Source organism: Erythrolamprus reginae, chromosome 7 (genome assembly GCF_031021105.1).
Source record: "Erythrolamprus reginae isolate rEryReg1 chromosome 7, rEryReg1.hap1, whole genome shotgun sequence".
Taxonomy (NCBI): Eukaryota; Metazoa; Chordata; class Lepidosauria; order Squamata; family Dipsadidae; genus Erythrolamprus; species Erythrolamprus reginae.
In genome coordinates, this window is record NC_091956.1 from 7,032,354 (window position 1) to 7,045,291 (window position 12,938).

Sequence of the window (12,938 nt, forward strand, 5' to 3'; positions counted from 1 at the left end):
TCTTCTTCTTCTTCTTCTTCTTCTTCTTCTTCCTCCTCCTCCTCCTCCTCCTTCTACTTCTTCCTCCTCCTCCTCCTTCTTTTTTCTTCTTATTCTTCTTATTCTTCTTTCTCTCCTTCTTCCTCCTCCTCTTCCCTCTTCCGATTCTTCTTCTTCCAGTTCCTCCTCCTCCTCTTCTTCTTAATCTTCTTCTTCTTCCTCCTCCTCCTCCCTCTTCCAGTTCTTCTTCTTCCAGTTCCTCCTCCTCCTCCTCTTCTTCTTTTTCTTCTTCTTCCTCCTCCTCCCTCTTCCAGTTCTTCTTCTTCCAGTTCCTCCTCCTCCTCTTCTTCTTTTTCTTCTTCCTCCTCCCTCTTCCAGTTCTTCTTCTTCCAGTTCTTTCTCCTCCTCCTCCTTCCTCTTGCAGTTCTTCTTCTTCCAGTTCCTCCTCCTCCTCCTCCTTCCTCTTGCAGTTCTTTCTCCTCCTCCTCCTCCTTCCTCTTGCAGTTCTTCTTCTTCCAGTTCCTCCTCCTCCTCCTCTTCTTCCTCCTCCTCCTTCCTCTTCCAATTCTTCTTCTTCCAGTTCCCATTCCTCTTATTCTTCTTCCTTCTCCTCCTCCTTCCCGATGGGGGGCTTTAAAACTTGGATAGGTGGCATTTAGCCCCCCGTGCCTTTTTGTTTCCCTCCTCCTCCCCTCCCGTCTTCTCTTAAGACGGGCAGACTCGCTTGGATTCCGCGCAAGGAAGCGCGCCCCAGCCAAAACCTCGCTTTCGCAGCAAATGTAAAGATGCTCTTGTATAGTTGGGGTTGCAAAGTCGGGTCTTTTGGGGCAGCGAGGAGCAGACCACGGGCAACCCAAAAGTTTGCGCGCCGATCCCAAGAGAGCGGGGATCCTCGCCGTCCACGGCCCCGACGAGTCCAGCTGGCCGCCAGGCTCCTCCCCGTCCCGGCCAGGTGGCTGCCTCCCCCCGGTGTCCATATAAGGCTCCTGGGCGGGAGGGCGCGGCCCTGCTTGGCGAGGGCTTGGCGCCGTGTCCCGAGCGCCGTTTGCGCCTCTTGCCGCTGCTGCTGCTGCTGGTGCTCCGGCCGCCGTGGCCATGGCGTGGCTCGGGGTGGTGGAGGGCGAGGACGGCGGGTTCCTGTCCGGGCTGTGGCAGGCCTTGCTGGCCACGGTGGCGGCTGCCTTCATGACCTGGCTCTGGTTCGGAGGAGGCGGCGGCGGCGGAGACGGAGAGCAGAAAACGACGGAGGAGCCCGAGGGGGACCCGTGCGTAGCCAAAGGTACCTCCCGTCTGCCTTCTTTCCTTCCTTTCCCCCCCTATATCCCTCTCTCTCCCTGCTTCTTCCTTCCCTCTTCCCCTTCTTTTCTCCCTCCCTCCTTCTCTTTCCTTCCTTCCTTCCTTTCCCCCAGTCCTTCCTTTTTTTTCTTTTCCTTTCCTCTGTCCCTCCTCCTCCCTTCTTTCCCCCACTCCTTCCTTCTTTTCTTTTTCCTTCCTTTTTTCTCCCTCTACATCATTTTTCCTCTCCCCTTTCCCTTCTTTCCTCCCGCCCTCATTCTCCTTCCTTTCCCTCTCACCCCTTTTCCTTTCCTTTTTCTCCCTCTTTTTTATTTCCTTCCCCACCCTCCTTTCTTCTTTCCTCCCTCCCTTTCCATCTCCCTCCCTTTTTTCTTTCCTTTCTCCCCTCCTTCCTTTTTCCTTCCTTTTTTCTCTCCACCCCTTTTCCTTCCTTCTTTCATCTTTCTTCCTTCACTTCCTTCCTTCTTCTTTCCTCCCTCCCTCCTTTTATCTCTCCCTCCCTCACTTCCTTTTTACGTTTCTTCCTTGTTTCTCCATCCCCCTTTCCTTCCCTTTTCCATCTTTTCTCCCCCCTCCATTTTTTCCTTTCCCACTCCTTCCTTTTCTCCCCTTCCTTCCTTGTTTCTCCACCCTCTTTTCCTTCCTTCTTCCATCTTTCCTTTCTTTCCTCCCTCCATCTCTCTCCTTCTCTCCCTTCCTTCATTCTTTGCTCTTTCCCTCCCTCCTTCCTTCCTTTTTTCTCCACCCTCTTTTTCTCATTTCTTCCATCTTTCCTTTCTTTCCTCCCTCCCTCTCCCCCTTCCTTCATTCTTTCCTCTTTCCCCCTGTTTCTTCCTTCCTTTCCCCCCTTTTCCTTCCTTTTTCCGTCTTCCCTCCCTCCCTCCTTCCTTTTTTCTCCACCCTCTTTTCCTTCTTTCTTCCATCTTCCCTTTCTTTCCTCCCTCCTTCTCCCCTTTCCTTCATTCTTTCCTCTTTCCCCCTCCATCCTTCCTTTCCCCCTCTTTTTACTTCCTTTTTCCGTCTTTCTTCCCTCCCTCCCTCCTTCCTTCCCCTCCTTTCCTCCCTCCCTCCTCGCCCACTTCAGTCCTTTCCCTTTGCTCAGTTTCTTCTGGGGCCCAACACATATAAGTCTTAAGTACTAGTACTATTGCTTTTAAGCACTCATTTTCAAACGGGGAAAGGAATGCTGAAATCTCTCTCAGTAATAAAATAAAATCCACCCAGCCCCAGAGGGCAAAAGAACTTCTGTAAAAAGTTAGTCCCTCAACACATTTCATAGTAGTGAACTGAGGCAGCCTATGAAAGGGATGTGTGTGGCCTTAATAATCACTGTGGGACTCACCGAGCTTGAAGGGGCCTCGGAGGTCTTCTAGTCCAACCCCGTGCTTGAGGCAGGAAACCTTATACTGTACCAGCGTTTCCCAACCTTGGCAACTTGAAGATATCTGGACTTCAACTCCCAGAATTCCCCAGCCAGCATTCGCTGGCTGAGGAATTCTGGGAGTTGAAGTCCAGATATCTTCAAGTTGCCAGGGTTGGGAAACACTGCCTTACACTGGGCCGTTGTTCGGTTCTTCGTTGAACCCTCGGCCCGCCAATGGTGAGGGTGGTGGGATCCATCCGCCTCTCTCGCTCGCTCACTTTGGAGAGGCGCGAAGTCCTCTTTCACACGACTCTCCCGCCGCCGCCCAACCCGGGTCAGGCGAAAAACCCTGCTAGAAATATTAGTGCTAAGCTTGTCAAAAATATAAAGGGAACGCTTAAACAACACAATATAACTCCAAGTAAATCAAACTTCTGTGAAATCAAACTGTCCACTTAGGAAGTAACACTGACTAACAATCAATTTCACATGTTGTCAACATATTCAACTTTGTACAGAACAAAGCATTCAGTGAGAATATTTCATTCTAGGATGTGTTCTTTGAGTGTTCCCTTTATTTTTTGAGCAGTGTGTGTGTGTGTGTGTATGTGTATGTAACATTTTTTGCTCATATGTTTATTATTATTATTATTATTATTATTATTATTATTATTATTTATTGGAGGCTAGCTGATGAGGCCAAAATAAGGCCGAAATAGATCTATCCTAGTCTCCCTTAATTTTCAAATTCAGCAAAAAAAAACATATATATATATACACACACACATATATATATATTTATATAGCTGCTCCGAGTCTTTGGAGAGGGGCGGCATACAAATCTAATAAATAATAATTTATATAAAAATGGAAGGGAATTTTTTAAAAAAATACCTCAAAAGAACAAAATATATGTACATGTGCATGTAACATATTTTTGCTGATATGTATATACACACACATTTATATTTATATATTTATATTTATATAAAAATAGAAGGGAATTTGGGAAATAAACCTCCAAAAGAACGAAATATCGAATGACGCATATAACGACAGCTGCTACAATCTTTCCCTCAATTTTGGAAAAATAAAACAACAAAATGTGCAGAAATGTATAAAATGACTAAAGGAATAAGCGATTCGGAATACTATGCAACATGGAATAACTGGTACAAGTAGATAGACAATAGAAGTGAGGTATAGTGATACAATGTGTAAGGGCACACAAAACTGGATAAATACATAAATATGAAATAAACAACGTGTTAAGGTATATAAAAACTGATAAGATTTTTTAAAATGTGAAACACTCTATATAAAACTAATACAGTACAAGGAATATGAAGAAATGGGTAAAGATCTGTAAAAATTATTGTGATGTGTATATTTTTTATTTGCAAAATTCAATAAATAAAACTTGTTTAAAAACGGAAGGGGTAAATTCTGTCCCCAGTGCCCTGCAGCCAGTCTGAGCTAAAGCACTATATGTGGTATATAAGTCTTAAGTGCTTTTGCTATTAAACCTTTTACGCATCCATTTTTAAATGGGGAAGAGAAGAGTAGGATGGGGGAAAGGGTTGCGCTGTTGAAATCTCTGCTGGTGATAAAATCAATGCAGCCCCAGAGGGCAAAAGAACTTCTGTAAAGTTAGTTCCTTAACATACTGTATTTCGTAATAGTTAACTGGTGCAGTGTATGGAAGGGGTGTGTGTCTGGCCTTAATAATCACTGTGGGACTCTATACAAAACCACGGTTGACTCATCCACCCCTTGAACTGCCCCGTTTCTGCACGTCCATCCAGAGAGAGAGAGCTTCACAACCTGCTCTTGTGCAAGCTTGCAGGATCCTGTAATTTCTCTTTGCACCCTCCTCCTCTACCCCTTCCAAAATTGTTCCTCCTTGTCTGGTTTTTTTTTTTTTCCTTTTGGAGCCCTACTTGCCCCCTCCCAGTTCTTTGCTGAGGATAATATTGCGAATGTGCTTGTGGGAACGTTCACAACATCGCCTGGGGTTAAGCTGCGGCTGGCAACTCGTACAAAATTGGCGTGGGAAAGAATGAGACAAGTTGCAGGCAGATATTTTCGATATATCTCCGAGACCGCCTTCTGCCACACGAATCCCAGCGACCCGTTAGGTCCCACAGAGTTGGCCTTCTCTGGGTCCCAATGTTGTTTGGTGGGGCCCAGAGGAAGAGCCTTCTCTGTGGTGGCCCCGACCCTCTGGAACCAGCTCCCCCCGGAGATTAGAACTGCCTCCACCCTCCTTTCCTTTCGTAAACTTCTAAGAGCCCACCTCTGTCGTCAGGCATGGGGGAACTGAGACATTTCCCCTGGGCCTATACAGTTTATGCATGATATTTTTGTGTGTATGTTTCTTTTTAAATGAGGGGTTTTTAATGACTTTTAATTATTAGATTTGTTATATATTGTACTATTATTGTTGTGAGCCGCCCTGAGTCTACGGAGAGGGGTGGCATACAAGTCTAATAAATAATAATAATAATAATAATAATAATAATAATAATAATAATAATAATAATATTTTGTGCGCTAGCTTTTTAACAGCAGCGAGGGCTTTTCCAAAGCTTAACAACATTTTTAAGACCTGAGCACTTCCAACTCCCAGAATTCCACGGCTGGGGAATTCTGGGAGTTGAAGTCCACCGTTCTTACAAGCTCGGACGGCCTTGTTTTAAAAGCAAGAGATATTGCTTGCGTTTGGTAATCGAAGACGATTGGATGGTGGCTGGCACTAGAATGCCTTTGGCCAGCCAATTCAGTGGCGCCTTGGAAGGATTCTTACAGCTATAGAAGGGCAACTATGTGAAGCATCATCTTAGATTGTACGACCTTTGCACGGATCGCGGTGCACGGCCCGCCATCAGTTCTACAGGCCCCGCAGGAATCCTTGGCATTTGGGCCTGCGCTTGCCTAATATATGGAAAGGCCATGCAAAACCGGCCTTGGGCTATTTTTAGCTCCTTCCTTGTGCCAGTGCCCTCCTATCCATTCTGCTTATTCATGGCAGAGCCCAGCGAAAAGCCTTTGCTCTTAAAATTTAACAAATCAATCAGTTGCAAGAGTAGGGGAGGAGGGGGAATGCTTCTTGCAAAGTTAAAAATAAATTGAACCGGAGGGCCGGGGTGGGGTGGGGGAGAGTCCAGAACTGGAAAACAACTGCTGAAAATAACTTTAGTAATTGCTTGGGTTATTTTTATTTTTATAAAATAACACAAGATTGCAGAATGTGATTGCATTGCTTGGGTTATTTTTATTTTTTTTTGGCCATGGTTAAGCTTGTCATTTGGATCAGCTTGGTGAAAGGAAAAAAAAAAGGTCAGGGTCTAATTAAACAATGGACAACAATTTCTTGGCATTGCAGCTATGGTAAAGCCTTAACTTCACAATAGATTCTCCTTTGCCAGCTGGCTTGGAGCTGCCTGGCATTTGACTCGAGCCCGGAAAGGAAGGTGTGGAACTATAAAAGCTCTTTGCGAGGGCTGATGGCATTTGCTAGACTATTTTTGCAGCTTTCGTTCTCTACACTGGTCTAATTTTCATCTTTATCTATCTATCTATCTATCTATCTATCTATCTATCTATCTATCTATCTATCTATCTATCTATCTATCTAATCTATCTAATCTATCTATCTATCTATCTATCTTATCTATCTTATCTATGTATCTATCTATCTATCTAATCTCTCTCTCTCTCCTGTTTATCTAACTATCTGTCATCTATCATATCTAACTATCTATCTATCTATCTATCTATCTATCTCTATCTGTCTATCTATCTATCTGTCTATCTTATCATCTACTTTCCTACCTACCTACCCACCCACCCACCCACCCACCTATCTATCTATCTATCCTGCTATATCTATCTATCTATCTATCTATCTATCTATCTATCTATCTATCTATCTATCTATCTATCTATCTATCTATCTCTATTAGATTTGTATGCCGCCCCTGTCCGCAGACTCGGGGCGGCCCACAACATACAATAGAACAATTCACAACAAATCTAATACATTTAAAAAAACATTAAACTTACAGTTTAATCAGATCCAGGAAACTGCAGTGAACTGCGATTGTTTGCTCGCTAATGTGCAGTCAAGAAGTAGCTTGGGTACAGTTCCCAAGTACTTTTAGTTCTTTCATGCTTAGCTGTCTATAGAGATTGTCAATCATCCAGAGCCTGGTTTTCTCAAAGTCGCTTTTTCCAAAAGGCAACTGGGTTTTCTTGATTCCACCCCTCCTCTTTTTTTAAAGCTTTATTTATTCAATTTTTCATTTTTTAAATTTAATTTTACACAGATCAATGCCAATCTCTTATATTATATCCATTCTATAATCTACTATTGTTATTTATATTTACAATTTATTTACATACTGTATTATTCATATTTACATAATTCTAATTTTTCGTATGTTCTTTCACATTGTTTTATCGCTTGTTGTGAGCCGCCCCGAGTCTTCGGAGAGGGGCGGCATACAAATCTAATAAATTATTATTATTATAAATTATTATTATATCACATAGAAACATAGAAGACTGACGGCAGAAAAAGGCCTCATGGTCCATCTAGTCTGCCCTTATACTATTTCCTGTATTTTATCTTAGGATGCATATATGTTTATCCCAGGCATGTTTAAATTCAGTTACTGTGGATTTACCAACCACGTCTGCTGGAAATTTGTTCCAAGGATCTACCACTCTTTCAGTAAAATAATATTTTCTCTGGTTTTTAGCCTTACTTACTTACTTACTTACTTACTTACTTGTTTACTTGTTTATTTGTTTATTGGATTTGTATGCTGCCCCTCTCCGCAGACTCGGGGTGGCTAACAACAGTAACAAAACAGCATATAATAGTAATCCAATACTAAAAACAGTTAAAAACCCATTATTATAAAAACCAAACATACATACAGACATACCATGCATAAAATTGTAAAGGCCTAGGGGGAAAGAGTATCTCAATTCCCCCATGCCTGGCGGCAGAGGTGGGTTTTAAGGAGCTTACGAAAGGCAAGGAGGATGGGGGCAATTCTAATCTCCGGGGGGAGTTGGTTCCAGAGGGCCGGGGCCACCACAGAGAAGGCTTTTCCTGTTAAAGAGTCGCGGTGTGGTGGTGCGCAAAATCACACGTATGAGGAATGTAGGACTGAGTTTCCATGGCTAACAATATCCTTTCTGTTTTAGAACCATTTCAGACAACCGGTGATGGTGTCCTTTTGGAAACGAAACCTTGGGTGTCCAGCCCACAGGAGCCACTAGAGAACCATGTTACGCCCTCAGGAGATTATCATACCCATGACGATTTCACACAGCCTCCTGAAATAAAAGCAGTGGTCAAAGAGCCCGTAATCCCATTCATGAACCATTCAGAGTATCTAAGGAGCGAAGCGTCCAGTCAACCCAACACAGCCTCCGAACCACCCCAAATCCATGATGTGGAAGTCCGTGAGGAGAGAGCATCAGCCGAAGTAGACAACTTGGGGGATAAGCCTGAGGAAAAATTCAACCAAGACCTGAACCCAGAAACTGTGTATCCTGAAGATATTGAGACCACCAGGAAAGCTCGCGCGGACGACGTTGGCAACAAGGACTTTGAACAAGGGAAGAGGATTGCGGCCGTACCCCCCATGCCCCAGACTGTCCATGTGGTTTTCCGTGTCCACTACATCACTCGTTGGGAAGGCCAGCAGATCGCGATCACAGGTGACCACGAGTGTCTGGGCCAGTGGCGCCATTATATACCCCTCCGGTGCGACAAAGACGGCTTCTGGTCAGATTCTGTGGTTCTGCCCTTTGACGCCAGCATTGAGTGGAAGTTCATCGTGGTGGAGAATGGCAAGGTCGCGCGATGGGAAGAGTGTGCCAACCGAACGCTAGTGACGGAACACGAAGATCAGGTGGCCCATAAGTGCTGGGGGTATCACTGAACACGAGGAGTATATTTCTCTGTCTTTACTTAGCTATCTTAGTGCTCCTCCTTGCTGTGTGTGTTTTACTACGGCTGCTAGGCTAGGCTTTAAAGATAGAAACCTGTTCTTCCAATGAAATCAAACCGACTCCTTAATAGCAAACAAGTTAGATGCTGTAGTGGCCAATGTTTCGAAATCAAACAACTCTCAAGTTGAAATTGCATTGTGTGAAGAGACAGGTGTGTGAATCAGGGATGCTGAGCATAAGGAAAGGATAGCTCAGCTGCTCTGAAATGATTATCAAAATGTTCTTATTTTATGATGACTGCATCCGAAAACAATAAAGATGGACTTTTTACAATGAGGGATGACCTTTATATATATATTTTTACCTGTAAAAATAAAACCCTTTATGGGATTCAAATATTTTAGCTTATCAAAAATAAACAAAGATAATGGGTAAGTAAGGGAGGGAAAGGGGAAGAGAGAGAAATGTAGGGGAAAAGTAAAGGAAAAACATTGACTTCATTTGGGGCAGCATAGTAAGTTAATAACATAAAACCTGAACTTTTGACTCTTATATGATAATATATACTGGCATTTCTGTTAACAACAACCTATCTAATCGGCAAAACCCAACATCGAAGTTTCATTCCCGTCCTCCTCAATCTCAAAGTCCAATAGTGGTTTCCAAGTATATTTACACGGCTAAAAAATGGGTGGTTTTGATTTAGCTGCAATTTATTTGGGAGACCCTCCCTCTTAGCATTGCTGGAGGACACATATATCTGCAACTTGCTTGATTTTGGAAAAAAACTGCCCTTTACCATGTCTGTCCTGCGCCCAGCACAGTCGTGGGCATGGTATTAATTCATTAAAATAGAGGCAGAAAATTAATCTCCCACTGTTTTTAATACTATTTTTTCTTTTCACAACTGGGTTGCCAATTTCTGGTTTTCTTACTAAGAGGGTTGAGATGCCGATTAGGCAAAACTAATGTAATGAAGTTAAAGTCAACCTGGATGTATTTTTAAAATAAAACACTTGAGTTTCAAAAAAACCAAAAACAAACCCTGGCTAATGCAATTATCTTGTTAATTATGTTAGTTTACAGTTAATAATGATAATGAATCCATGCTCTCGCTAAAATACAAAAAAAAAAAGAGTTTCCTTTAGTTCAGTGTATGTAAAAAAAGTTAAATTGATTCCTAAATATAGTGACTTGCATTTTGGAAGAAAACTTAAGATTCTATTCATGTATTTAGTAATTGTACAGTCGTTCATACTTCTTGTTTGAATTGACATAAATGGGAACTATGTGAAGGATTAATACCACTTCCCTGAGAAGAAGGCCAGAATAAAATGTAAACTTTTATAGGATTCCAGACTGAGAGGGAGCCTACCAGATTGGGAACTCTACTACCAGGCAGTTGTGGCAACATGGATTAGAGAATGAGTAATTTTAAAAAACGAGAATATTAATGATAGAAGGACATGATCTAACAATGGGGTTGGCATGCGTTTTTGTCGGAATGAAAAAAATAAAACACAAATATTTACAAAGAGATCAAGTGACAGATGCATTAATGGAGGAAAAATTAAAAGGAGGAAAATTAAAAGAAAAAATTATATAAAAATTCTGAGATGGATTTCAACAATGGAAGCATTGGTTTATCCATATGTTATCAATTTCAATAAAATAGTTACATACAAAGAATTATTAGACGAACAAGGGAACTTGAAATCGAATCAGGAATTATAAATACATAGGGAATTAAAATAGACTGGTGGCCCTGCATACTGATTCAAACAATATAAAAAGGATAAAAATGAGCAACAAGGAATTGATCAAATATTAACAGGTATGGATGAAAAAATGATTATTAAGATATATAACTGTTTGCTAAAACATAAAATGGAGGAGGAAATGGTAAAAGAAACATTGTGTGGGCCAAAGATTTTGGGTATAATATTGAATTAGAATACTGGGAACAAATTTGGGGGGAAAATTACAAATTGAGAATGTCGGCGTCATATAAAGAGAACATTTACAAAATGTTCTATAGATGGCATCTACTACCAGTGAGATTGGCCAAAATGTATTTAACTTTACCACCCAACTTCACGTACAAGGGACATTTTACCATATGTGGACATGTCCCAGTGCAAACAAAATATTGGGGAAAAAATGGATTGAGGAAATAACAGAGCAGAACATTGAAATGAGGCCAGAACTGTTCCTATTGGGAATAATAAAAGAAAATAGGAAAGAAATTTACTATATTTTACAACAGCAAGAATTACATTTGCCCAAAATTGGAAGAAAGAGAAGAGCCTCTCAAATAAAGTGATCATTAAAAGGTGCTAAAATGTGCAGAGATGAGTAACGATGGAAGAGAGAGAGAGAGAGGGAAATGTATTATAAAATACGGAATATATGATATGATGAGCTCGAAAAGAAAAGTAAAATTAAGCTGTAAAGTGATACAGATTGATGCAATAAAATGTCACAAATACGATTGTAGAAACTAAATGGTTGTAAAAACAAATTACAAAATGTATGAGAGACATAAAAATGTTTAAGTCAAAACCAATAACCTTACATATGGAAAATGTAGAATAGGGAAAGAAGTTCCGATATTGTTAAAGCTGTATTAATGGAACAATGTTTTGTTTTTTAAGTGTGGAAAAACTTTAATAAAAAGTATTTTAAAAAATCACTTCCCTGAAACCACTTTTTTTTTTAAAAAAAGAATAAAATGAATGGAATGCTTCTAGTTGCATATAAAATTTATTTAGCATTGGTGCAGAGAAAGGAGGTGAGTGAACGAAAGTTCTAAATAGCATCTATCAATTTTAAGAAAAATTTAGTGTGTGCTTGTTTGTAAACCTTTAATTTATTTATTTATTCATTTGTCCAATACACAATACAGATGAAGCAATATATATAAAGATAATATGTAAGAATAGAGGAGAAGATATGAAAGGAAGAAAAGATATATGATATATGAGATAAAGGAAAAACAAATGGACAGGGGACGAAAGGCACACTAGTGCACTTATGTACGCCCCTTACTGACCTCTTAGGAACCTGGAGAGGTCAATCGTGGATAGTCTAAGGGAGAAATGTTGGGGGTTAGGGGTTGACACTACTGAGTCCGGTAATGAGTTCCACGCTTCGACAACTATTTATTATTTATTTATTATTTAGATTTGTATGCCGCCCCTCTCCGCAGACTCGGGGCGGCTCACAACAAAGTGAAAAACAGTTTACGACAAATCTAAATTACTGTTTAAAAATATTTTTAAAACCCCACTTTCTAAACAAACATACATCCAGACATACCATTCATAAATTGTATATGCCCGGGGGAGATGTCTCAGTTCCCCCATGCCTGACGACAAAGGTGGGTCTTAAGGAGCTTACAGAAGGCAAGGAGAGTAGGGGCGGTTCTAATCTCCGGGGGGGGAGTTGGTTCCAGAGGGCCGGGGCCGCCACAGAGAAGGCTCTTCCCCTGGGGCCCGCCAACCGACATTGTTTAGTTGACGGGACCCGGAGAAGGCCCACTCTGTGGGACCTAATCGGTCGCTGGGATTCGTGCGGCAGCAGGCGGTCTCGGAGATATTCTGGTCCAGTGCATGAAGGGCTTTAAAGGTCATAACCAACACTTTGAATTGTGATCGGAAATTGATCGGCAACCAATGCAGACTGCGGAGTGTTGGTGAAACATGGGCATACCTAGGTAAGCCCATGACTGCTCTCGCAGCTGCATTCTGCACGATCTGGAGTTTCCGAACACTTTTCAAAGGTAGCCCCATGTAGAGAGCATTACAGTAGTCGAACCTCGAGGTGATGAGGGCATGAGTGACTGTGAGCAGTGAATCCCGGTCCAAATAGGGCCGCAACTGGTGCACCAGGCGAACCTGGGCAAACGCCCCCCTCGCCACAGCTGAAAGATGACTTTAACTCAATTGTTAAAGTCATATATTTACAGGCAAGTTTGTAGCGGTTAATATTAAGTTTGAATCTGTTGCGTGCTCTTGTGTTGTTGCGGTTGAAGCTGAAGTAGTCATTGACCGGTAGGACGTTGCAGCATATGATCTTGTGGGCAATACTTTAAGTTTAAACCTGTTGGAAATTTTCTTTATATAAAGCAGCAAAGAGAAAACAAGAACAATCACCATGTGCTTTACTTCTCAGATATTTTACTGTGATGGGAAACTGGAAACTCTTCAGAACAGATGAATTACTGTATAACCATAGATGCAAACGAAATACTGCCATCTACCGGCTGAATAATTCTGTAGGTCAGTGATGGGAAACCTATTTTGGTTCTCGAGCCAAAGGGGTGTGTGGT

General features: G+C 41.8%; 1 protein-coding gene across 1 annotated transcript; it reads left to right on the forward strand.

Annotated features, from left to right (window-relative positions):
* The first annotated feature begins 691 nt into the window (after nucleotides 1-691).
* On the forward strand, nucleotides 692-10,843 carry STBD1 (starch binding domain 1). Its single transcript, XM_070756909.1, has 2 exons — nucleotides 692-1,258; nucleotides 7,856-10,843. The coding sequence occupies exons 1-2, from the start codon at nucleotides 1,075-1,077 to the stop codon at nucleotides 8,596-8,598; spliced, it is 927 nt and encodes a 308-aa protein (XP_070613010.1). The 5' UTR covers nucleotides 692-1,074; the 3' UTR covers nucleotides 8,599-10,843.
* The last annotated feature ends 2,095 nt before the right edge of the window (nucleotides 10,844-12,938 follow it).

Bases quoted from the DNA above. Each gene is read 5' to 3' on its own strand.
- STBD1 (XM_070756909.1), top strand. From the start codon at position 1,075: ATGGCGTGGCTCGGGGTGGTGGAGGGCGAGGACGGCGGGTTCCTGTCC. The intron at 1,259-7,855 runs GTACCTCCCGTC...TTTCTGTTTTAG, and splicing joins GGACCCGTGCGTAGCCAAAG to AACCATTTCAGACAACCGGT.